Source organism: Podarcis erhardii (genome assembly GCF_964252035.2).
Source record: "Podarcis erhardii genome assembly, chromosome: 17".
Classification (NCBI taxonomy): Eukaryota; Metazoa; Chordata; class Lepidosauria; order Squamata; family Lacertidae; genus Podarcis; species Podarcis erhardii.
Genome location: NC_138515.1, coordinates 5,245,655 through 5,272,618, shown reverse-complemented (window position 1 = coordinate 5,272,618; position 26,964 = coordinate 5,245,655). Strand labels below are relative to the sequence as shown.

The window sequence follows — 26,964 nt, the reverse complement described above, 5'->3', positions numbered from 1 at the left end:
CAAGCAGGGGAGGGGACAGCAAATCATAGCAGAACACACTTCCACAGGCCACCACAGGCATTTTGTGGCCTGCCGTGGCAACCATTTTGTTGCGGTGCTCACAATTCTTTTTGAAAATGCCAAAAGCACTCAGAAAGGTTGCAGATGATCTGGGCTAAGCAAGATCAAGTGAGGCCCTACTAAGTTACCTTCTATTTCTTTTCTGATTAAATTTGTACACTGAGTGTGGTCACTGGCCCTTCCTAATTTTTATTTTAAAATAAATAAAAAGAAAACAGAAACAACAGAGGGGGAAAGGTCAGTGCAGGACTAAGAATTGAACTGGAGGTTGTTTTGCTTACCCGTTGTCCCCTGACAGCCCTAAGAAAGTTTGGATCACAAGTGGCAGCTCAGATTTAACGATAAACAGGTAGCTGGACATTGCTGTGAAAAGAAAAAGCTGTCAGGAGGATTTCCCTTCTTGACCCAGCAGAAGGAGAGCAATCAGCAGGGCCGCAGGACAAAAATTTTCCACCATTTTGCATACAAGCCAAATCAGGTAGCAGGTATGATGCGGAATTCATGAGAAAATGACCAGAGTTTCAGCACCCTATACAGTTCTTTGCCCACACATTCTCTCCTGCTAGCAGTAATACAGGATAAATTTGGCACAGACAAATGGACTAAACGTTCAGGGCAGTATCCAGGTAACATGCCCTGTAAGCGCAAGGATTTCCACTTGCACAAGGAGACTTTCTCCTCCTCTAATCACCCTGTGCAAGCCCCACACTCTCCCAAATCTTCTTCGAAGGGTTGGGGGAACCCCTGGAGCAGTTGGGGGGTGCATGGAGGGGGGGAGAGCAGGAGGAAGTTATACTGCACATACAAAAATGAATGGATATGATGCTTCTTGCCATTATGCTGGGAGACAATCAATAATGCCTACAGGTTGTGGAGCCCCAGGCTTGTCAGGGCAGGGGGTCGGGTGGGCTTTGTGTTACTGTGACAGATTGTTTCTTAGCCTCACAGAACATCTATGGGTCAGAACAAGCCCTTACCTCCTATGTTGTGTATTGAGATTATCACAGCTGCAACCACTTTGCCCCCATGGCCAAAAGCCCGGAGTCCCAGCTGTTCATAGGCTCTAATTCCTGCATGAAAAAAAGAGGTGCAGATTGTTGTTGTTATTGTTATTGTGTTTTTTTTACAAATGGCTAGGAAATCACCTTACTTGTTTCCCATGGCTCCCAGTTAGTGTCACCGCTCCTCCAGTTCAGCCAGCTCCCCTCTATCTACCAGTGAGGCTTCTCCCATCATGAACATCGCCACTCGCCACTCCAGCTCTCATGGGACATTCCCTATTCTGCCTCGTTAGGAAAGTGTACGATTCTACGTTAAGGCAGTGAAAGGAGGCCCAAACATGCTCTTCAGGCACAGCTTGCCTGGTCCCAGCTGACACAAACCACTACAGAGATCTAAATCAATTGCAAATGCCAATTCACCTCATGCCTCAATCATCTTAAAAACCAGGAATCTGGGCACTTTGGAAGCTGCAGGTGGCAGTTGTGGAAGAGAGGCTGAGGAGAACGTTTAAAGCATGGGTTTCTCTGCCATGGCTTGTCAGATTTGGCAAGTGTTGGACCTGTTCCAAAAGCCTTCAAAGCTTCTTCAGCCAGAGGCAGAACTGGGCCTTAGTGAAGACTTGACGTTTTTATCCCCCCAAATTTTTTTGATTAAGTTTCCACTGAAATGACGTTGCATTTTAAAGTTGCATTTTAATCTTGTTTTTTAAGCTCTATTTCAATCAATTGTTGTTGTTTTTTGTGTTAGCCACCCTGAGCCCGGTCTTGGCTGGGGAGGGCGGGGTATAAATAAAATTTATTATTATGAAAAATAAAGATCTGTGCACTCACAAATACAGCGTGTCAGCGAAACCCTTCTTGAACCAATTCCAATTCTCCTCTAAAGACACTGTCCGACTCTAGACAGAGGAATGAAGTTTCCTGCTGCCCACGGCCAGAACACCTTTGATTTGTGCCTCTTGGGGCAAGTACAGATGGTATATGAGGAGCAGCGAAGGGCTTCTACCGCTGCCCACAACTTACCCACAACGCCAGCGCATTTCAGCAGCAGGTGGATGGAGTAGGACGACAGCAAAGCAATGCAGATCAGAAGCACCCTAGTGAAGAGATGGACGAAAGCAAGCATCAGCCACACACTGTTGTCCCAGGGGCAGGGCCTGCCAACTCCCCAAGCTTCAAATCCAAACCTAACTCCCTCCCTTCCTGCCACCAGGCACAGAATCCCAGAGGCCACAGAGTCCTATCAAACCTCAGACAAGGGCAGTCCAACTTTTCATACCAAGTGGGCTACAAGTGTAGTTTGATGTGGAACTTGTGAGCTGCACACTTGTCTTGTTGGGAAGACGGGGAGCAAGGCCGACATTTGTCCTAGAGCCCCCCACCTTTTCCCCAAAGCTGTGAGAGCGCTAAGTAGGCTAGAGGTTCTAGGACCCTGGCAAAGCTTCATGTCTCCTTCCCAACGCCTCACTGACCCAGATGTGGGAAGGCAGGGCAAGGACTGGGGAAGGGGGGAAATCAAATGTTGGCGAGGGCAGCCAAAAAAGACACTGAGGGCCGGATGCGGACCGAGGGCCATGTGGTGGACCGCCCTGCTCTAGGCAGGACATCTCCTTCGCATGCAAAAGGTCCTGGGTTCTATCGCTGGCATCTCAGGTGCCTGAAAGCCTCGACAGCCGCTGCCAGTTCCTGCAAATGCTACCAAGCTAGATGATCTGGCTCTGTGTTGGGCAGTTTCTTCTGCTCCTACGAGCCCCCGTTTGGGAATTTGCTGCTCAGCTATGCTCCCCAGCTCTGTGCGTGCTGCCCTGCCAATGGCCTGTGCCCTTGGGTGGGATGAGTGGGGCGCGTTCCCACCCGCTTGTTGGGATTCGCAGGATACTGAATAAGTCTGCAGGCTTCAACAGGCTGATGCAATACTCTGTGAAGTGCTGAGTCAGAGTGACTCAGCAGGAGTGTGATTAATGTGATTGGCTATCACCTGTTTTAAAAAGGAAAGCCTGCTCAACAGTGGGTGGTGGTTGTGCTGTGGTGTGGTGATGCTGTGTGGAGAGTATTCATTTGCCTTAAGGAGCAGGTACTCTGTATGGACTGTTTTTGTAAATACCTGTATATAGCTCACATTAAAAAGACTGCACTGGGAAAAACCTGGGACTCTGATCGTTTCTGCTGAAAGCGCCACGAGGAATTTCGCGACACCGCTTCCTTCTCCCCAGGGCTTTGAAACCTCCCTGGCCGGTGTGCCAGGCAGGGGCACTCACACAAAAAGGACGATTCCCGTGTTCCTCATGGCGTAGGCCAGGCCCAGGATGCCGCTGCCCATGATGGCGTTGCTCAGGTTGAAGACCGACATCCCAAAGGACGTCTTCCCCTCAAACTGCAAGTCAGAGGGGGAAGGAAGAGTCAAAAATCAGGTCAGGGAAAAATGGTGGGGCACACGCAACACAAGCAAAGGGTTTCGCTTCTGTGGAGGGGGAGAGACCGTGTTGTGGATAATGCATTGTTAACAGCAACAACAACAACAACAACAACAACAACAACAACAACAACAACAACAACAACAACAGGGAAAGGGAGCCATACGACTTCCTGGACTACAGCTCCCATCATCCTTGACTGTTGGTTATGGTGGCTGGGGCTGATGGGAGTTGGGAGTCCAGCAATATCTGCAGGGCCACAGGTTCCCCACTCCTGACGTAAAGGGACTGGCACCTATGACAGAGTCTAGGAGCCAGGAAGAAAAAGGAACTTGGAGAACATGATGTTCTTGCTGGTGGTTGGGTCAGGGGTGGGAGTCTTGGCTAGTAGGAGCTATGTGGGAGGCAAGAAGAAGAAAAAGAAGAGTTTGGATTTGATATCCCACCTTTCACTCCCTTTAAGGAGTCTCAAAGTGGCTAACATTCTCCTTTCCCTTCCTCCCCCACAACAAACAAACAGTGGGGTGAATGGGGCTGAGAGACTTCAGAGAAGTGTGACTGGCCCCAGGTCACCCAGCAGCTGCATGTGGAGGAGCAGAGACGCGAACCCGGTTCCCCAGATTACGAGTCTACCGCTCTTAACTACTATACCGCACAGGTGTAGTGCAAACATTTAGACCAGCCTTCCTCAACCTGATGTCTTTCCGCTGTTGAAGGACTACAGAGCCCATCATCCTTAATCGCTGGCCAGAATAACGGGCTGGTGGGGGTTGGAGACTAGGGGAAAACCTGGAGGGTTGCCGTCTGGGAAGCTCCTTAATTCAGACTGCGGAGCTGGGAGATGCAGGGGCTCCTCTGCTCAGGCCTCGGAGTATCTGGAGCAGATTGGGCTAGTAAAAGTTTCTTGAAAGGCGGAATAAGGAAGGGGGGCAGGAGGGGGCTTTAAACTGGCAGGACAGTTTTGATGATGCGCAAAGTATGAGGAGGAGAGACAACAGTAGGACTGGCAGTCAGCTTCTAGGAGAAGAATGGCCAGAGTTCAGAACAGACAGGTCTAACTCTTTGACATGGAAACTCAACTTTAGCATCCAACAGATACTGAACCAACCATTGTAGTCAGATTCAGAGGGACTGGCATCCTTCAGTGAAAAATTATGGCTGTGGGGTCTGGTTATCTGCTGGGTGCGTAGTTTGGCCCTCTGGGTTTGATGCCTCTTCTCTTAAAGAAATTATAATTATAATTATAATAATACTCTAAAGAGACTTTTTAAAAGGGGACAAAATGGCACAGACATCACCAGGGCCTGCCCAACCATGAGGCAAGCTGAGGGGACTGCCTCAGGCAGCAGCATCCATAGGAGCAACATTTCCGACCTCCAAGAAAGGCATGGTGGCATCAATGGCTGAAGTCAACATGTTGGAGAGCGGATCTGCTGCCTCCTTGGCAGCCCTCCCCCCAACGTGGGCCCTTGGCAAATAGGAGCCACCGCTGGTCTCCTCCCACTCCCAGGGAGGAAAGGGGGGGGGCTGCCCTCTGGAGTCTCCTGAGTTCTGTACTCACCCAGTGTGATTCAGAGCAGGCCCCTTCCCACACACACCACTGCCTTTGAGTCCCACTTCAACCACCTGGGAAGGTTGGTTTGATCCCCCATTTTGTGTCCAATGTAAATCTTCACTCCCCCTTTGCTCCCGGGTTGGGGGTGCGCCATTTTGTGGCCTCAGGTGTCAAACCGTCTTGGGCCGGCCCTGCGCATTACAGCAGGGACCAGTGTGCTGCCATTTACATCACAGATGAAATTCAACAGGAGCCCCCCAACACTTCTGCCTGCCACCACCTACTATGCCTACAATAGATGCTCTGAGCCACTGGAGGGGGGGCACAGAGGCAGAATGGCATTTCCCCATGTGCAAAATAAAGTAGACTCTGCATGGGCAATTGTACAATCCTGCTCCAGATGCACAAGCTGCTTGGTATTTGTACTTGAAATTTTATTTTTTGGGGTGAAAAAAAATTATGATATTGAGATGTACAGGACTTGATGAACTGTTTGAGCGAAAGGCTCTGTTCCAATATGCGAGACTGGATGCCAGGCTAAGACCAAGCAGCCCCTATGGAAGGAAAAAGCTTCGGCCAAAGAAGATCAAGAAGAAGACTGGCAAAATAAATTACTGAACTATGCAGGACTATTTATTCCAAAAAATGGCAATTGTTCAATGCATATTTTTTAAGCTTTGTGTACAGATTTTTACACTAGTATAACTTTTAAAAGTCACTTGTAATAAGATGAAGAAGTTTTAAAAATTGGATTGTTAAGTATATAAGGTTTTATGGACGTGAATAAACAAGCATCTTATAATGGTACCAAGAGGGGGAGTGGAGGGAAGTCGACTAAAAATTTATGGTTTAATTTGATTATGAATTTTTTCTTTTCTGTTTTTTTGTTTTGTTACTTTTGGAAAACCAATGAATTGTTATAAAAAAAAATTAATTATTTTTGAAGAGGATCCTGTTGGTCGTGAGCCTGGAGCGTGGAATCCAATGTAATGGATATAAATATGCTTATGTGCCCACAGTAAGCATCATTAATAGGAAATGGGCCACAGAGAATCGACAGAAATTAAAAAGAAAAGGGGCAAGCAAGCGAATGAAGGGAGAAGCTGTGGACAATGATAAAGACGGAATCTCAAAAGAGGAACTGGTTGCCTTGTTCGGGTGCAGCTCTTGCTATTGGGATGTACCACTGGAGATTGACTGGAGGGGTGCAATCACAATGCTTGAATGCTTCCCTAATATAATAAAGTCCTTCTACATATAACACTAGCATGTTGGGGAGAACAGCTCTTGTGGCTAGCCTCCTCTAGGCCATGCTGGTTTTCTGTTAGCATGAACTGGTTTAAATGGGAGATCTCCCCACCTGCCGTTTAAATGGAATGGCACCATCCAGGAAAAGCGATGGCATGCGATTCCCCCGGTGGCTGCTTCAGTTCTGATGTGACCAAAAGGTGCATCTGGCAGAAATGAGGGCAGGAGGAAAGATGAGGAAAGCAAAGGTTGCAACATCCGTTGGCCATGCACAGAGCCCCTTGCCAGCCCCATAAATTCTGAGTACGGAGGATCGTCCTATATATGGTTAGGGATAGGGCATGTGGACTGTTAACTGGAGTTCAAAGAAAGCAGATATCCTGTACATTGGGACCTCCTAAGAATGGACGTCAATAGTCTCAGTTTCTACCCAGTGTGAGATGAGAATATCAGGGCTCTACGGCCACCTACGTCAGTGAACTGGTTCAGTTTCTTGCTAGCAATGTGGGGCAGGAACTCCTCTTCCTCAGTCAAAGCACGCTCTTCTTCCTCATAGCTGGAAGGGAAAGAAACACAGAATCAGGGAAATGGACGTAGCCCCAGAATTGGGCATCAGCAAGAACCCCAGGTGCCAGGCCTGCAAAACGGCTCTGTCCAAAACAAATGCACTCACGTTTTGTATCCCCACCCCACCGGATGCTCTGTTCTGACAGCTCAGCAAGCCAGTCAATTCCCCCCATCAAATATTGCCACCAGTTGATTTCCTGATGTTTGGCTGCAGTGAAGGAGAATCTAACATCCCAGCGAGGAAGGGTCGTAGCTTAGCGGTAGAGCAGCTGCTCCACAAGCAGAAGGGTCCGGGTTCAACCCCAGGCACCGCCAGGTAGGGCTGAGAAAGAGACCCCTTCCTCAACCCCTGCCAGTCAGTGTAGACCATACTGGGCTATATGAGGCAATCTCACTTGCTGGATCATCACCTTGTCGTGGTGAGTGGGCTTGATTGTTCCTATGGCCCTTGTGAGCGAAGCCATTGGGAGTCTCGTACTCCCAGCAGGGTCACCCAAGGCGGTAAGGGTCAAGGGGAAGGAGCTAGACAAAGAATGATCCCAGAAGTCCTCAATGACAGAACAGGCAGATGATAACAAGTGGTATGTTACAACGGCTGTGAAGGCGGATGAAGGCTGCAGCACATAAGAATCTACCCATCATCGTGATACTCATGCCATTGGAATGGAGCCTGGGTAGGTAAACTAAGGCCCGGGGGCTGGATCCGGCCCAATCACCTTCTCAATCCAGCCCGCGGACAGTCCGGGAATCGGCGCGTTTTTACATGGGTAGAATGTTGTCTTTTTTATTTCAAATGCATCTCTGGGTTATTTGTGGAGCCTGCTTGGTGTTTCTACATGAATAGAATGTGTGCTTTTATCTAAAATGCAACTCTGGGTTATTTGTGGGGCATAGGAATTTGTTCATTCCCCCCCCCCAAAAAAATATATAGTCCGTTCCCCCACAATGTCTGAGGGACAGTGGACCAGCCCCCTGCTGAAAAAGTTTGCTGACCCCTGGAATAGAGCCTTACTGCAAACACTTTGTGTTGTTCAGCTTGCACACATAAAACACAGCGTACACACATAAAACAAATTCACGCACAGGCGTCTTCCTAAAACCCATTTTATGGAAGACAATCTTACTCAGCTACGAGTGGTCACCAAAGAAGAAGATATGAGGCCATGGTCTGGCTCAGAGTAAGGCTGTTTCCTGTGTTCCTATTCTGCTTGAAGAACCAATCTGCTCCCTACGGAGCACACCTTGCCTTTAAAAACTGGCCTTTGTTTCTTAATAGTCTCCGTTTCTTTGCTTCGTTTTGTTTCTTTTCTTTAATTGTGTAACTGCAGACCAGCCCTGGTGCTCCAGGATAAAAGCTGAAGAGAAAAATTGTTGAGTGAATCATCCACGTTCACACAAACCTCACCTGGCGTAATTAAAATGCGTCCGTTTTTCTTTAATGTGATTAATTACTACAAAAGCTATTTTCATTCTTTCACAACAACAGTTAATTAACTGCACAGTGTCAACTCAGAAGCAAGAACCAACCAATTTGGTGGGGCTTACTCTCAGGTTAAGCAAAGGATGGCAGCTTAATTTATTGCTTTCATCAGCCTAATTATCAAACCTGTTAATGATTAGGCTATCTTGCTTGTTATTGTTGCTCCAGCAGTGAAGGATTTAAAAAAGTGTGACCATCATTTGACAGCCTTGACACACCTGCAGAATTTTGACACATCAGTATGGAGGCTCTGAAAGAAGGCATTAGTAACTAATGCATTATTTGCACAGCCCAAGTTTACATGAAGGGCAAATAATAGCTAGGATCTGAAGCTGCTCATGAAAGAGGGGCAAATCTGTCACTTCCCTCCCCAATCTGCAGCGCTACCTTCTTGGTGTTTTGTTGCTTAAATTAAAGGATAAGGTGCATTCCCCCCTCATTCTATGCACAGAAGTCCAAGAGTTATATCTTACTTCAGAGGTGGTGATGGGACAGCATTTTCCACCACACCAGAGGGCTAACTGAGCTCAGGGGACACAGGGCAGGCCTTAAGGGACTCTCCAGAATCTGCTGCCTGAGGCAGACCCCTTCACTCGGTCTAGTGGTAAGGCTGGCCTTGCCCTCTGCCCCATCTCCCACACAAAGGGCACTCCAACCCCCAGAATCATTTTTTTCAGGAAACAGGAGGAACGCAAGCCCCATTCTGTGCAACACTGTTCCATCCACAGAGGGGAAGCCAAGAGCCAAGTCTTGGAAACTGCCACAATCCACACAAAATCAGGATATGATCCCAGTGCATCGATGGGACTCCAAACCTAAACCATCTGCTTCCCATTATCCAACCTAAGAGTGTAAGAACAGCAATCACATGAAAGGTATGGACAATCCAGTCCCCTACCAGTGCTCTCCAGATATTTTGGACAGTATTGGCTGGGGCTGCTGGGACTTGTAGTCCAAAACATCTGGAGGGCACCAGATTGGGGAAGGCTGTGGTGCTCTTTCTCCAACCAGCCAGATGCTTTTGGAAAGCTTAAGCAGGACAAGAAAGCAACCGCCCTATCTTATCATTCATCCGCAACATCTTGTCTTGAGATGCATAACACCTCTCGACACAGCTGCTCTCCCTACCCACCCCAGTCCCCCCTCTTATTTACTCTGCTGTATTACAGTACACAGGGCCGCATCCAGCACTGCCGTCCTGCTCACCCAACACATTTCTTCTTGTGCAACAGGTTTCCCCCCTCCACTCCTTGCCGCTGCAGCCAGAGTTCAAAATTTGCCCCTGACATCTCCACCATCTCGAGCTGCATGCCTGGGCATCCTTGGGTCTGGACTGTTTTCATGCACAATACCCCATCCAGTAGAATTTCATCCATTCTATTTTATCTGAACAATCGGAACGAACTTCAGGAACCAAAAAGTTGTCTTGAAAAATGTGACGTTCCAGCTGCCCGGCTCCAAAATGGCAAACAGACATTCTGTTTTGGCAACTGTAACCCTGGTTTAAGGAGCCGTTTGGCTCCTAGCTTATATATCTGAGTTTCTAACAGTGCCTGCAGCCCCTCCACAAGCACCCACCCCCAAATCTGTTCTCCAAACAGTTGGAGGACCCTCTGGAGCCAATTTGAGGAGGGGAAGCGCATAACACCCCCCTCAAGACTCACCCATCTTCCAGGACAGCAGACTTGTCACTATCAGGCAAGGTCCCATTGAGCTTTTCGGTGCTTGCATCCTCTCCCATATTCTGTAGCTCCATCCTGGTGATCCTCTAGCAGGTGTGTGTGTCTGTGTGTGTGTGAAACTATCTGGGGTATATCGCCAAGTAGGGCAGCAGCAGCAGCAGCAGCAGAGCACACCTTGATCAGCAGCACACCTGGGGACATGGAGAAGTAAAGAATTCAGCAAGCAATGCACTGTAAGGTTTACGAAGGGCCGCAGGGGTTGGAAGAGGGTGGCTCCTGGAATCAAGATACCAAAATTCTCTTCTTCCCAGCTGCAAAGTAGGTGTGGAGGGAAGAGTCGTGAGGCGCTGCCAGGAAAGCCATTGCCACTGCCTTTTCATGGGGTTTAGTGAATGCCAAAGAACAGGCAGTGATTCCAACCCCTTGCCTAGGGGGGAGTCTGTCCTGACAGGAGGTGGGTGAGGAGGGAAGGATGTTACCCAGTTCCCCTCCCTCCCTCCCTCCCTCCCTCCCCTTCAGGCGCAAGCTGGCAGGCTGCCCTGTCTGGCATTTCCACACATCCTCTTGCCACCCTGGGAAGGACAGCATGTAGTACCCCAGGCATAAACCCCACAGAAGCTCCCCTCTCCTAATATCACTCCGAGAGAAGGCAAATACTGCACTCAGAAGACACTGTGCAAAAACAATTCACGTTCACTTTTCATACTCCATTCTGTTTCCAAAAGCTATGGCCTTTTTTTTTCAGCCGGAACTCATGGAAACCCTGTTTCAGCACCTCTCAGGTGGGCGCTATTGCTATTACAAGAGAACATGGAAGGCCTTCAGGGTGAGTTCCAGGACCTCTTTTTCTAGAAAAACAGCACGGGCTGTCACAAAAATTATTGTTCTCATTTTTATTATTTCAATGCATCAGATATTAAATGTGTAACAACATTCTAGCTGCCTGTGAAATACATACAATAAATCTGCATTTCACTGGTTTTAAGAGGGTAGGTTTTGTAGCTGCTGCTTTGTGCAAGGACCCGGATGACACAAGGGGCAAAAAGGGATGGGATGGAAAAGAAGGGCAGAGATTTCCCCAATAGTGCAACGCCAGACATGTGCCTGTGTTGTGAACAAGCCAGATGTCATACCTGGGAAAAGCAAGTGGCCTTTTTATGGCACAGAAAGTGTTGAGTCCTAGGATTTGAGGGAGCTGGCGCCATCCTGCAGGCGCTTCCATCCTGAGTGCTGCTATTTTGGGGTGGGATTCGGTTCCATATTGGCAAATTCAGACACCATGGTTAAAATTTATTGGGAGGTCTTGTGCAACAAACCCACACGCCCCACAAAAAAAGAGATGGGCCTTTTTGTGATAAGGAAAGTAAGGGGGAAACGCAGTGTGCTCATTAAATAGCTAATGCCCTTTAATCTTCTTTCATGAAGGGTGGCATACAAATTTAGTTAACAACAACAATCAGGATGAACGCTGAACATTAACAGGTCATTTGGAAGTGCCCTCAGTCAGAAGTAATGCAGGAAACAAAACAAAGGCCCCCCCCCACCGACCCCTGTAAGACCCATTTAGTTTCAGTGAAGTAATACACTTTCCCATTTAAGGAGCCCCCACCCATTAAGTCCAGCATTAAGTCCAGACTCTAAAGTTACAATACTGCACCACTGAGTCTCATGTCCAGCTTTGGGGGGGGGAAGTTAACCCACAGCACAACGTGGACCATCATGTCTACTCAGAAGTCTTACTGAATTTGGTGTGGTCAGGACTGCAGCCACAGTCCGTTAGGGCAAAAAAAGAGGAAAAGGGAACTAGGAATCCTGTCCAGGGATGGCAGCATTAGTTAGTTGGGAGAAGGGAGCTGCCTGGATCTCTTAAGCCTGGATCTCCTTGGCCTCTTCTGATTTATGGCGTTGCTTGCTTCTCTGATATGTTTCGGATGACCCAAGTGCAAAAAAGGCCTGGACTTGGCAGCGTCAGCGGCAAGGAGTGGCATTCTGTTTAACTCCTGGAATGAGATCTGCAGGCCCTGTCCAGGCTAGAAAACTTTCTAGACTCGGTATGACCTCATTCCTGGGGAGCTCAAAACATTTAACTCTGGTGGTGGGGATTGTGAACTGACATGGGGTAAGAGAGGACAGACTGCGTATGTACAGTGGTGCCTCGCAAGACGAAAAGAATCCGTTCCGCGAGTCTCTTCGTCTTGCGGTTTTTTCGTCTTGCGAAGCAAGCCCTTTGACAGCTTAGCGGCTTAGCACTATTAGCGGATTAGCAGTTTAGCGGATCAGCTGATAAGCGGCTTAGCGGCTTAGAAAAGGGGGGGAAACCCGCAGGAACTCGCAAGACATTTTCGTCTTGCGAAGCAAGCCCATAGGGAAATTCGTTTTGCGAAGCGCCTCCAAAACGGAAAACCCTTTCGTCTAGCGGGTTTTCCGTCTTGCGAGGCATTCGTCTTGCGGGGCACCACTGTACATCAGCTTTTGCTGAAGGGTCCTGCCAGACTAGGGTTTTTGTTTGTTTGTTTGTTTCGATCTGCAACAGGCATTGATTCAGCAATAGTGCATAAATGGTGAACTTATCCTGGGCTGTCCACACAGTCATTCTGCTTATTTATTTCCCAACTTTCCTCCCCAAAACAGCCTAGCAGTTCTGTGATGCTCGAAGCAATGATTCTTTAACATCAACTTCGTTGGACCGGTCATGTTGTGCGGATGCCTGATGATTGTCTTCCAAAGCAACTACAGTGGTACCTCAGGTTACATACGCTTCAGGTTACAGACTCCGCTAACCCAGAAATAGTGCTTCAGGTTAAGAACTTTGCTTCAGGATGAGAACAGAAATCGTGCTCCTGCGGGGCGGCAGCAGCAGGAGGCCCCATTAGCTAAAGTGATGCTTCAGGTTAAGAACGGACCTCCGGAATGAATAAGTACTTAACCCAAGGTACCACTGTACTCTATTCCGAACTTAAAAATGGAAAGCATAATGCTGGTGGTCAACAAGAGAGGTTTAAAGACTGTCTCAAGGCAAATCTAAAAAAATGTAGTATAAACACTGACAACTGTAGTGCAGTTCCCAAACAAACAAACAAACAAACAAACAAACACTGCACACAAGAATAAATGTATTAGGGAAAAGTGTGTGCAAAAATGCATATGGTAGTGGAAATAACATACAAAAATGTGTTATATTAGGGGATACAGCTTTCCAATAAGTAAATGTACGGTGGGCAAAACTGCACACAAAACCTTTTAAGGAAAATGTGAATGAATTAATGTGAAGCCTTAAAAAAATAAATCACCAACATACTGCGGAAACAGGGCCAAACTAAACTTAACAGTAGAAAAATGTGAAACTGAGGGAAGTAGAACAGAACAGGTTCATCCATGCCTAGCTGCCGGCCTTTCAGTTGGCTACTGAAGCTGTGTCTTTAACAGCCTTTCCCAGGAAACAACCATCACGGCCACACAATAACGGCTGCCATCCTAACCACTCTGCACCTGGGAGTAAGTAAGGTCCACTGGACTTGGCAGGACTTGCTTTTGAGTAGACACAGTGGAAAATGTTTTCCATTCGTTAATTCCTTTTAGCGGTTCTCAACCTGTGGGTCCCCAGATGTTGTTGGACTACAGCTCCCATCATCCCTAAGCTCTGGCCTTGCTAGCTAGGGGTGATGGGAGTTGTAGTCCAACAACATCTGGGGACCCACAGGTTGAGAAAGGCTGCTGTAGATCAAGCTGCTATGAAAGGCACGAAAGCAGGTGGCGGGGTTGGTCTTTACCCCGGACAGCTGGCAAAGCCGTATCTGAGGCCCTGTGTAACTGAGGCTGCTGTCTCAGGCAGTGCAAAAGGGGAGGCGAGGCCAGGCATGCTTCCCCGCTCTTAGGCTTCCCCCCATTTCCCCCAAACCAACCACACCCTACAGAATATTGCATTAATGCTGACAAGTCACACCACTCCCTCATATTGGCACCGGTTCCCCGATGCTGGTGGTACGGGGGCGAGACACAAGATGGGTGCATGTTTTGGCAGAACAGATGGGGATCAAAGGCAGTGTCATCCCAAAGCGAAGCCGTTAGGGCCTTGGCGCCACCTCCCACCTTCGCAATTTCACCTTGAGGCCGCCCCTGCCCCGCTGGTGGGAATGTTGCCCTGGTGGGAATGTGGCTCCCCAGGCTGGAAAAAGATCCTTGCCCCTGCGAGAAAAGACAATCACCTTTCTGCAAAGCCGGAGTCTCCGGAACCAAGAAACGGAAGGGTTAACGCTGTTGCCCGCACCTGGGAAAGTGCTCTGGAGGCTGGGTGGGGCAGAAGCGGCAATGGAGATGTCTGGCTGCTGCCTTGATCTCCAACCGCATCCTTAGCTCAACGCTACGTTCCCACAGAAAGATGCAGAACACCTGGATTTTTACCCTGGCTCAGGTAAGGGAATGGGGCCACTAGGATAGGGGAAGGTGGCCAGAAGCCAAGTTAGGTGTCGCGCACCCACAGGCCTTTAAACGCAGGGAAATTAGAAAGCCATAACTTCTAGAGTCCTGGGGGAGAAAATTGATTCAGTCCACATTAAAAGGTGAATCTTATGAAATCTGCACTTTTTGAAACCGTCCGAGGACTGGAACGCAGCTACCCACAGAAACAACCTGAATTTTGCAATGCAGCTCTTTGGCCAAGTAATGCGCACAGAAATATATTGGTTTAAAAGAGCTCATAAAAATAAATGTATTAGTGAAAATAACGCACAAAAGGCATTGCATTAGGGGAAATCGCTTGCAAAAATGTGCTTATTAGTCAAAGCTGCACACAAACATGTTTAGTAGGGAAAATCTCCACTCAAATGCTGAAAGATTTAGAAATGTGGAGAACTGGATTTATGATTGGAAATGGTGTATGAGAAACTGGGAGAACCCTAAGGCACAGATCCTTCCGTCCCCAGTCCTGGGTTATTTCCCCTCCAAAACAAAGGGCTGCTGCCCCTTTTTCCTGGCATGTCATATTATTATTATTATTATTATTATTATTATTACTATTATTACTATTATTACTATTACTATTATTACAGTGGTACCTCGGGTTAAGAACTTAATTCATTTCAGAGGTCCGTTCTTAACCTGAAGCACCACTTTAGCTAATGGGGCCTCCCACTGCTGCTGCACCGCCGGAGCACGATTTCTGTTCTCATCCTGAAGCAAAGTTCTTAACCCGAGGTACTATTTCAGGGTTACTGGAGTCTGTAACCTGAAGCGTATGTAACCTGAAGTGTCTGTAACCCGGTGTACCACTGTATTATTATTATTATTATTATTATTATTATTATTATTATTATTACCATTAGCATGCTCTTCCATTTTGGCTGCTCTTCCAGAAACACACCTGGATGGGCGTTATCCTCCGCAGGGTGTGTAACCAGAAGCCGCAGTCTGGGGGAAAGGTGAGCTGGCCTGCTGCTGTGGCTGGCCTGGGAAGCAGCACCCAGCCCACAGGAAGCCTGTTCCCAGGGCACTCCTCAAGTATGATGACTGGGAAGAAGGTTGAACTTCTAGCTCCCCTCACCTCCCCAGCAGTTATGCTTCTACTGCTGCGCTGGCCCTGCAACAGCGCCTCCTTTCCACAAGGAGAGGGTGTCCCAGGATCACACAGGCCTGGGAACACCTGCAGTTGTCACATTCCCAATGCCATAACCCCACGGCATGGGATCCCCATGCAAAGTCCTGAAGGTCTGTGCTGGAACACACGGCCACGTCACACTCCCGGGCCCGAATATTTGCTTTGCGTGTTTGCACAACCTTGCCGGGCAGGTCTACTAACTTCACGCCTCTCCAGTCCAAGCAACCTGCACTGGAGATGGTGATCAAAGCCAGGAAGGGGTGGGAAAGGAACATTTCCTGCGTTTGAGGCCCATAGCCAGGCGCCACCGGTGTCCCCCGGAACCAGAAGTCACAAGGGCACGGCCAACAGGCTCACTGTGATGTGGCCAAGTTGTCTTGGTTTTCTCTGCCTCCTCCTCCCTTGCAATGACGCTGTGGACATTGCAGTTTTACAAAGGCTTAAAAAAAAAAAAAAAAAGGTAAAGGACCCCTGACACTTAAGTCCAGTCGCAAACGACTCTGGGGTTGCGGCACTCATCTTGCTCTATAGGCCAAGGGAGCAGACGTTTGTCCGCAGTTTTTTCTGGGTCATGTTGCCAGCATGACTAAGCCGTTTCTGGCAAAACCAGAGCAGCGCACGGAAACACCGTTTACCTTCCCGCTGGAGCAGTACCTATTTATCTACTTGCACTTTTTGGCGTGCTTTCGAACTTCTAGGTTGGCAGGAGCAGGGACCGAGGAACAGGAGCTCAACCCGTTGTGAGGATTTGAACCACCGACCTTCCGATCGGCAAGCCCTAGGCTCAGTGGTTTAGACTGAAAAAATAAATACAGTGGTTCTTCGGGTTAAGTACTTAATTCGTTCCGGATGTCCATTCTTAACCTGAGGTACCACTTTAGCTAATGGGGCCTCCCGCTGCTACCGCATGATTTCTGTTCTCATCCTGAGGTAAAGTTCTTAACCCGAGGTACTATTTCTGGGTTAGCGGAGTCTGTAACCTGAAGCATATGTAACCCAAGGTACCACTGTAATAGCAAAATAAAAAAGTCTCTCTTCAGTATGCCTGTCCCAGATTTTCAATTAGGGAAAAGGGGCAGGTCTGGAATTATGATTTTTTTTTAAAACCTACCTAAAAATTAAAAAAAAGAATCTTGAACACAACCAAGATATTTAGGCATACCAAGATTGGACTTTTACATGAGGGTCCTGGTCAAATCCAGTGTGGGGCTGTCTGCTGAGACAAGCTTGCCTGGGTGGGGCTGTGGAGGCAGTGTGCAATCCATGCTTCCAGAGTACATAGAGTCTCCACACACCGAGTTTTGCACAGACACACACAATCCTACACCTCAGCTAATCTGTGCAGTTCAGCTCAGGAGGTGAGGTTATTCCCCCCCCCAACTCAATAAATGATCAATTTGATAACTGGAATAGAGGGGATCTGCACCCTCTTCAAGACACTCAGTTTCACCCCACCCCATTATGTATCTACTTTTAAAGAAATTGTTTTTGTCACCACTGCCAAAATCGGTAGTGAGGTGGGGAGTGAGAAAAAGTCTGCCAACTGTGGGCTTAGCCACCTCGAGGCAAGATGTAGTTTGTTGTTGCTGATAGCATTGCAAGACACCGCTGCACTCCTATAAACTATCTCCTACGTGTTTTGAATTGTCCCCTTCCCCACCAAAAAGCAAACATGAGAACTAGAAACTTGCGTTGCTTTAAAGCAGAAGACAACACTGTCAAAATCCAGCTCCCTGTTTCAAAAGCCAGATTTGAATTGACATGCTGAATTCTTGTGAATCGCGAAGGCATTCTGCATCCAGGCATAGTACTGTATAGGTGAACTGTCAGGTGTGCTGAATGTGAGTCCACAACATCAGGAGGAGAAACAGACCAGCTGTGCAGAAATGCATCCAGATTCCCAGGAATAGAGACTGAAGTGTGAGGCAACCTCTGTGAACATGCAGTCAATGGAAGCATCAAGGCACTTAAGCTTTTGGAATATACAGTGGTACCTCGGGTTAAATACTTAATTCGTTCCGGAGGTCCATTCTTAACCTGAAACTGTTCTTAACCTGAAGCACCACTTTAGCTAATGGGGCCTCCTGCTGCTGCCGCACCGCCGGAGCACGATTTCTGTTCTCATCCTGAAGCAAAGTTCTTAACCTGAAGCACTATTTCTGGGTTAGCGGAGTCTGTAACCCGAGGTACCACTGTAGATGGAAAAATAACACACTTCATTTTTTAAGCATGTTATAGAACGCTTAATTGATGCCTGCTTCATCTAAGGCAAAACAAAACCAGAAAAGTCCTAGTCATACCTTGGGTTACGAACGCTGCGGGTTGCGCGTTTTCGGGTTGCGGAATGCGCCAAACCCAGAAGTACTGGAACGGGCTACTTCTGTGTTGCGGCACTCACGCATGTGCAGAAGCACAAAATGACGTCATGCGCAGAAGTGTTAAATCGCGCCACGCACATGAGCACGCGGCGCTTCAGGCTGCGAATGCTGTGGGTTGTGAACATGCCTCCCGCACGGATCACGTTCGCAACCAGAGGTATGACTGTACTCTTTCCAATGCCAAAAATAGGTTAATTTTGTGTGTGCGCTGCACAAAAACTAATGCACAAAAACAAGCAAGGTGAGCCCTGTGTTTAAGCCACTCAACCTGACTCCCCCTTTCACTACAAGGAATGGTCCAGGCCTTTCAAAACAGGACAGCAAAGTATTTCCTAAGATCTTTCCATTTGGAGTCACTAACCAACATTTGCATTTTGCTAAAAACTACATAGGTGCTTTTGGGGTGACATTAAGGGAAGCGTTAAAATCATTTGCAGCTTAATGAGGAAAAGTTATTGACAGTCTTTGTCAGGAGGAAGGCGCCGAGGGACCACCTTCAAAATAAAAAAGTATTGCTCAAGTCACACCAGAAGCTAAAAGGGAAAAAAAGAAAAAAGGAGCACACAGTTTAAGTTATGCAATCTTATGAACACTTGCTTCCTAGTAAGCCACACTGTGTTTGAGGGGGTTTACTTCCAGGAAAAGCGTGTACAGATTTGCAGCCTTAAAGCTTTCATTTAGTAGGTTAATCTACCCAGGAATGTGTGCAGCCCGACTCCAAAACTGTGTCATATTGAAATCAACAACACAAACCAAAAACCCCAGCCAGAGAGGCAGGTGGGCATTAGCCTTAAGGGAACAGGAGCCGATTTATACCGTCACCCCAGGGGCCTGCTAGCATCCAAACTCTTCTCTGGACGGACCCTCCCATGCTATGGGGTGGGTGGGTGGGTGGACCAGGGACATCAAGTCTGGGACCCATGTGGCTGCGAAGGAATAACTGGGACCAGCTGCTCCTTTGCTGGAGCAAGGTGCCTTCCTATCCCCTGTCCAATAGCATGAAGTGATTTTCATTTAAATTGCTGCTAAAAAGGAAGGAATTATGGTGAATTTGAATTATGGTGCTGGAGGAGACTCTTGCGAGTCCCATCGACTGCAAGAAGATCAAACCTCTCCATTCTTAAGGAAATCAGCCCTGGGTGCTCACTGGAAGGACAGATCCTGAAGCTGAGGCTCCAATACTCTGGCCACCTCATGAGAAGAGAAGACTCCCTGGAAAAGACCCTGATGCTGGGAAAGATGGAGGGCACAAGGAGAAGGGGACGACAGAGGACGAGATGGTTGGACAGTGTTCTCGAAGCTGCAAACATGAGTCTGACCAAACTGCGGGAGGCAGTGGAAGACAGGAGTGCCTGGCATGCTCTGGTCCATGGGGTCACGAAGAGTCGGACACGACCAAACAAGAAAAAGGAAGGAAGGAAGCTCTGTTTCCAGAGCAATTTCAATTAAAGTTCTGGCAGGTGGGTGGGACAACACACCTGTCAATCACCTGACATCATGATGGCATCAGTTACCGTAATTGATATGAGGCTGTTCTGTCCTCCCTTATCAAAGGTGGCCCAGATAACGATCCAGCCCCTGGGCCAAAAAGTTTCCTCACCCCTGGAGTAACAAAACGAAACAGATTCCCAGAAACCTGAAGTCTGCCTGCCGGCGGATACAATGACCATCACTGGAATTAAGTTGTTCGCTCCTCAGATATGGTTGTTTTACTGGGTTTGCGTACTGTTATTTGATTGTATTCAGTGCTTTTTAAATATATATATATATGTTCCAGTACTCACCATGAAGTTGATACAGCAAGTGCCACACTTTTAACGTTGGTGGTGCCGGTAATGCGAACCCTTGAGTACCCCCAAGGGAAAAAGCACTGATTGTCTTGTATTGTTTTGAAACTGTTTTAACTGTCTTGTATTGTTTTAAAACTGGTCACCTCGCTAACTTAGACCAGCCTGCCCCCAACCTGCTGCCCTTGAAGGGCTGATGGGCAGTGCGGTCAAAACATCTAGAGGCAACTAATGAATATAATGAGCAAACAGGCAAGCAAAAAAATTTAATTTTTTTCTATAAAAAAAATGCAGATTTGCACAACACGGTCCTGCATCCGGAACATGGATTTCCTTGGTGTGGAACTTAGGGTATGTTATTAGTATTATTATTGGTTAAACTTGCATACAGTGGTGCCCCGCAAGACGAACGCCTCGCAAGACGGAAAACCCGCTAGACGAAAGGGTTTTCCGTTTTGGAGGCGCTTCGCAAAACAAATTTCCCTATGGGCTTGCTTCGCAAGACGAAAATGTCTTGCGAGTTCCTGCGGGGTTTTTTCCCTTTCCCCCCCTTTTCCTAAGCCCTAAGCCGCTTATCAGCTGATCCGCTAAAAGCCGCTAAACCGCTAATAGCGCTAATCCGCTAAGCCGTCAATGGGCTTGCTTCGCAAGACAAAAAAAACGCTATACGAAGAGCCTCATGGAACGGATTAATTTCGTCTTGCGAGGCACCACTGTACTGCCCTTAATCCAAAGATCACAACATAAAAATACAAAAGTACATACTACGAACAAGAACAAGAGCAAAAACAAACTCACAACCACCACCCCCAACACAATTAAAAGGCCATAGAGAATGTTTCATCAGCCAAAGGCCTGGCTGAAGAGGAACTTTTTTTGCAGGGCATAAAGATATGTAAGGAAGGTGCCAGGCAAGCCCCCCTGGGGAGAGCATGCCACAAGTAGGGAGCCACCACAGAAAAGGCCCGTTCTTGTGTTGCCACCCTACAGACATCTCGTAGAGGAGCCACGTTTTGTGTACAGTCCATACCTCAGGTTACAGATGATTCAGGTTGCATTTTTTCGGATTATGGCCCCGCCAAAACCCGGAAGTACCAGAACGGGTTACTTCCGGGTTTTGGGGGTCGTGCATGCGCAGAAGTGTTAAATCGTGCTTTGCGCATGAGCGCCGAATCACAACCCATGTGTGCGCAGATGCGCCGCTGCGGGTTGTGAACGTGCATCCCGCATGGATCATATTCGCAACCCAAGCGTCCGCTGTATTAATGTGCATAGTCCAATTAATAGAGACACACACGACACATACAGCCATCCTCTCCCCCCCTCGCCCCAGATTAACACATGGCAAAGCACCATGGGGTGGGAGTGAGGGGTAGTGGAGGAGGAAGAGGAAGCCAAGAGCTGTCTGTGGCAACAGCAAAGGGAAGTTCAAGAGGGGAGGACATGTTTAAAAAGCACCACTGCCCAACCAAGCACAAGCCCTGAAACATGTGCAAATTTCACACCCTCCCAAATCCATATGCTATCTTATGCAGAGAGCACTCAACAACGGGCAGCAGCTGTCTGGGGCCCAGTACCAGCATCTATCCCAGCCCTGCTGCTGCCTGAACTAGTTCCCACATGCCTTGTTTCCCAGCCAAGCCCTTCACAAAGGAAGCCACAGCTATTCTGGTCACCATCCAGATGGGGGTGCTGGGAAACGCGGAAATTGCTTCCAGCTGCCTCCCACCCCCTTCCTCCTTCCGTTTCCCCCATGCAATTGTGGGCACACGGGCTCGGCCAGAAGGACTCGCGCCACTCAGGGCCGAACCCGGGAGAAGACGACATGCGCTCTCCTTCTCTGAAGCAGCGGGAAACAGGAGACATTAAGACCAGCTGTGCGGAAAAGCTCCCCTTCCATTGCCACCCTCCCTAGTAGGGACTGCAGACCCAGTTCTCCGTCCCAGGAGAAGACACGCAAAGCCTTCGTGCCCAGAGATAAAAACAGGGTGATCTGTGTGGGCTCCAAGCCTGGGAAAAGATTGCAAATGGGAAAAGGGCACAGACACGTGGGCACTGATATATGAGCAATCCTGCCAGGATTCGGGGGTGGGAGAGATGGGACTGACTGAGACACACAGAGTTTGGTACCTTTCCAGGTGGTTCCAAAATGATCCTGGCTGGCTCAGGAGGCAGGGAATGGTATCCATGGCCTCTAGGGGCCATCGGCTCTAATCCAAAGGCAGACTGACAACCTTGCAAGGCTGTTTTCCACTGAGCCCAGGCTGCAACTTGCAGGAATCGGGAAAGAATGCTACTCTGAGGCACGTCACAGCTGTTCTACCCATTGCGTGCTCCTCGTTTGATGACAGCACCAGTGCCGTGTAGGCGAAAAAGGGCTGCCAAAGATCTGACACCAGAGTTACAATGCCCACATCACCTCACGCCCAACACTTTTCAGTGGAGTCTGCTCCGTCACAGCACTCAGGTGCCAGCCAAGGGCTGGTTCACACATGCACTCAGGGCTGCACAATCTAGGGTTGTCTTGCACCGAGCGCATGAGCCATCACACTGGAAGCCACAGGCAGAACTCTTAGCTTCCCCTCACATCATTTCAGACATAAGGATGTCTCCGATGGGAGTCAGTTCACACGTTCAGTAGCCAGTCACCAAGGGTGGAGATGTGTGCAGATATATTACAGGTGCATGTCTGAACCAGCAGTTCCTCCAGGCAATACTTGAACTGTGGCGGTTCCCATTTCAGAATGAGGAAAGGGGTTGATAAGCATCCAGGTTTAAAAATAAATATCATCCTAAATCAGAGATGCAGGATGATCAGATGGAAGCAGAGCAGGAGAGAAAGAGAAGGAAGTCTGCATTAGCCCAAAATATTTGGTACTTGCTGCAGAAAATACAAAATATAATCAAAAAACCTACATTTTGCTGCCTTTTCATCCTACCCAGAAGTCTGCCATTTTAGCCTGCCTAAGAGACTGGACAAATGTCACCCTCTACCCATAATTATGCTCTGAAAAGCTGCAGAAACAACCCCTTTTAGTGATCACATGACAAAATGCTTGAAGGATATTAAGGGTTAATTAATCCATGCCAAGTAGAGCAATCCTAATGTTTAAGAGGCCGAACACCTGCCCTCTCAATCTTCACTCAACTTGGTAGCTTAAAGGGGGGGCGGGGCGGGCCTGGGTGGATCCAAGGAATGTTTCACTGGAGTAATGGGAGCCGTCACCCAGTGGCAAATATCCTCTTTTTGGGGCAAGGTATTCAAAGCAGTAAGGGACGTGGGTGGCGCTGTGGGTTAATAATAATAATAATAATAAATAATAAATTTTATTTATATCCCGCCCTCCCCAGCCGAAGCCGGGCTCAGGGCGGCTAACAACAATCAACAATCAAACAATCAAATATTCACACATTCTAAAAATATTACATTATAAAATCAATTAAAATCAAATTAATGGCAACTAATTAAGCAAGATTCTAAGCAGGTTGCCAGAGGAGGGAGTCAGGCTGCGCCCTGACCAAAGGCCTGGTGGAACAACTCTGTCTTGCAGGCCCTGCGGAAGGATGTCAGGTCCCGCAGGGCCCTAGTCTCTTGTGACAGAGCGTTCCACCAGATTGGAGCCGCAGCCGAGAAGGCCCTGGCTCTAGTTGAGGCCAGCCTAACCTCTCTGAGGCCTGGGACCTTGAGGATGTTATTATTTGCAGACCGTAGGTTTCTCTGTGGGGCATACCAGGAGAGGCGGTCCCGTAGGTACGAGGGTCCTAGGCCGTATAGGGCTTTAAAGGTTAAAACCAGCACCTTAAACCTGATCCTGTACTCCACCGGGAGCCAGTGCAGCTGGTATAGTACCGGTTGAATGTGATCTCGCAGCGAAGACCCCATAAGGAGTCTCGCTGCAGCATTCTGCACCCGCTGGAGTTTCTGGGTCAGTCTTAAGGGCAGCCCCACGTAGAGCGAGTTACAATAATCCAGTCTGGAGGTGACCGTCGCATGGATCACAGTGGCTAGGTCAGGGCGAGAGAGATAAGGGGCCAACTGCTTAGCTTGGCGGAGATGAAAAAATGCCGCCTTTGTTATAGCTGTAATCTGCGCCTCCATAGAGAGGGAGGTATCGAAGATTACACCCAAACTCTTAACGGACGGTGCTGGCACTAGTTGCACCCCCGCAAGAGATGGGAGTTGCCCCCTCAATCCCATATCATCCCGCCCCAGCCAGAGGACCTCTGTCTTCGAAGGATTTAACTTCAACCGGCTCCCACGTAACCATCCAGCCACAGCTTCCAAACATCTCGCCAGTGTATCGGGGGCCGAGTCAGGATGGCCATCCATCAACAGATAGAGTTGGGTGTCATCGGCATACTGATGGCAACCCAGCCCAAAACTCCGGACAACCACAGAGCCTAGGACTGGCTGATCAGAAGGTCGGCGGTTCGAATCCCCGCGATGGGGTGAGCTCCCGTTGCTCGGTCCCTGCTCCTGCCCACCTAGCAGTACGAAAGCATGTCAAAGTGCAAGTAGATAAATAGGTACTGCTCCGGCGGGAAGGTAAACGGAGTTTCCGTGCGCTGCTCTGGTTTGCCAGAAGCAGCTTAGTCATGCTGGCCACATGACCCGGAAGCTGTACGCAGGCTCCCTCGGCCAATAAAGCGAGATGAGCACCACAACCCCAGAGTCGATCATGACTGGACCTAATGGTCAGGGGTCCCTTTACCTTACCATATAAAAAGTAAATGAGGCTGAATCCAAGAACTAACATGGCATACTCTTGTTTACCTTTACCTTATTCAAGGCAGTGGTTGCAGCCCAGCTTCAGGTATGCTCAGACCCATTTCAGACCAGTTTCGCTGAAAATACCTTGTTCATTCTGCTTGATGGCATTTGCAGAGAGATGGGGAAGTGTGACCATGAGATCCTACTAGAAAGTGGGTGTTGTGGGTGCTTCTACACTGCAGTTCCACTCCTACCTTCAAAGCCCTTTTCAGAAAACAATTATGGGTGCGGAGAGGAGGCAAGGTGTTCTGCACCTTGGGAACCGCCCTATGGAACCCCAAAGGCTCCATCTCGTCCCCCATGCTATTTAACATCTGCCCAAAGCCACTGGGACCTGTCATCAGATTTGGGATGAGGTGCCATCAGTACGCAGTTGGCACCCAGCTCCATCCCTCTGTTCCATCTGAATGGGAAGTGGTTCAGTGCTTGGAGGAGGTGGCCAGATGGATTTGGGCCATGTGCTGCAAGTTCCTGTGTCCAAGAGTTAAGGAAATGGCACACACGCGTGCGCACACACACACACACCAGAAATAGCAGGTCTAAACCACAAAGCCTAGGGCTTGCCAATCGGAAGGTCAGTGGTTCGAATCCCTGCAACAGGGTGAGCTCCCGTTGCTCGGTCCCTTCTTCTGCCAACCTAGCAGTTCGAAAGCACGTCAAAGTGCAAGTAGATAAATAGGTACCGCTCTGGCGGGAAGGTAAACGGCATTTCCGTGCACTGCTCTGGTTCGCCAGAAGCGGCTTAGTCATGCTGGCCACATGACCCGGAAGCTGTACACCGGCTCCCACGGCCAATAAAGCGAGATGAGCGCTGCAACCCCAGAGTCGTCCGCAGGGACCGAGTAGCGCCCCCTAAACTGTGAGATTCACTTCTCACAGAGATGCATCTGTCACCTTCATGGTATAGCAGGCATGTTCAAAATCTGTTTTGGAGGCCTAATCCAGCCCGCTGGTCGATTTAATCCAGCCCCTGTGGCAGTATATGTCCTGGAGTGAAATTGTAAAAGAAAGCTCAACATGCATGTTCACTTCATCAAACATGGCCCTCTTTGAAAAAAGTTTGGGCACCCCTGTGGTATAGTATTCGACATTTATTGAAGATGCATCTCTTTGCCCTGGCCTTTCACAGATGAGTTTTATTTTTTAGGCCCCATCCTATTCTTCAGATGCAAATTGTTTCAACTGTTTACTAATCTGTTGCAAATTGATTTTAATATTGTATTATTATACAGTGGTACCTCAGGTTAAGTATTTAATTCGTCCCGGAGGTCTGTTCTTAACCTGAAACTGTTCTTAACCTGAAGCACCACTTTAGCTAATGGGGCCTCCTGCTGCTGCCTCGCTGCCAGAGCACGATTTCTGTTCTTATCCTGAAGCAAAGTTCTTAACCTGAAGCACTATTTCTGGATTAGCGGAGTGTATAACCTGAAGCGTATGTAACCTGAGGTACCACTGCATTGTCGCAACTCATTTCTGAGACCTCATAGTGGAGGGCGCATAAGAAATCTGATCTGTCAATAAATAAGACACCCGTTGAACAGGTGAAAGGCTTCCCCAGATCCTTTGGAATTGCTCTTCTCAGCTTCCACAACAAGATCCCACCCTCCACTGAGGGAGATCCCAAACAGGGCCACTTCATGAGGACTAGCTACCCTTACAGCAAAATCCCAACAAAGCAGGACTACTCAGAAGCAAAAACAGCTCAAACTCCCTAAAAAGAGTGTTGGATTGCAGTTTGAGATCTTTAAACATGGGGCTACACTGTATGGTAGTAATGATTAGGGGGCATGATCCAGCAAAAAAATTAGCCACTTTTGCATTGCAACAGGACTTTATTAATGTTGGTTGATTGTACCCCAATTTTTTTAGCCTTTCAGATCCATACATAAAGAAGGAATTCTAATCCATTTTGCAGGAGGATGTACAACCAGGAGTTTGCAATTGAGGACAGTAAGTGCGATGTTGTGGTTTTAAAACCGCATTGACGTTTGGTTTTTTACACTCAAGAGAAGTGAATAATAAACAGATATATGTGCTGCTGCCCAGGAACAGTCGTTCTTGCCCGCTGACCCCCACACTACTCCAAGTCCCCTCCATGCCCCTTTCTTCAAACTGTGCAGGATTTGAATCCAGGACACCTGGCTTTTTAACACACACAAATGGCTACTCTGCGTTACTTTTTTCTGCTGCTGCCACCGCCTCGTTTCTGCATGGATTATTATTCTTATTATCCTCCCCCTTTTTTTAAACTCTGATGTGATCCGATCGCAGTCCCGGAGACACCTCCCGGGGCCCCGTCCGCCTGCATCGCCTTTGGGAGCCCACGTGGCAACGGCCCACGCGCCTCTGGGCACCACAACAAGCCCCTTTCACACGGGTCTGGAGCGACACGCGAGCAGAGCCTGACGAGCTGGTCTCCCCCCTCCTC

At 48.4% G+C, this 26,964-nt stretch overlaps 1 protein-coding gene and 1 long non-coding RNA gene across 4 annotated transcripts in view; one reads left to right on the top strand and one right to left on the bottom strand.

Moving 5' to 3' along the window:
• The window catches only part of SLC38A5 (solute carrier family 38 member 5), a 70,086-nt gene that overhangs the window by 24,010 nt on the left and 19,112 nt on the right, over positions 1–26,964 (bottom strand). For 2 of the 3 annotated variants that reach the window (XM_081845298.1, XM_081845296.1), the window contains exons 2-7: positions 9,990–10,198; positions 6,750–6,834; positions 3,320–3,435; positions 2,085–2,158; positions 1,038–1,130; positions 342–423 (exon numbers count right to left, since the gene is read on the bottom strand). In XM_081845298.1, coding sequence (XP_081701424.1) covers positions 342–423; positions 1,038–1,130; positions 2,085–2,158; positions 3,320–3,435; positions 6,750–6,834; positions 9,990–10,081 — 542 coding nt within the window. In that variant the 5' untranslated portion in view covers positions 10,082–10,198. Of the gene's footprint in view, positions 1–341; positions 424–1,037; positions 1,131–2,084; positions 2,159–3,319; positions 3,436–6,749; positions 6,835–9,989; positions 10,199–10,298; positions 10,447–26,964 lie in introns of those variants that run through there. The other variant, XM_081845297.1, reaches the window with a different exon arrangement.
• On the top strand, positions 13,289–26,579 carry LOC309332643. Its single transcript, XR_014152277.1, has 2 exons — positions 13,289–14,418; positions 26,406–26,579. It is a non-coding gene; the product is annotated as an uncharacterized lncRNA (long non-coding RNA).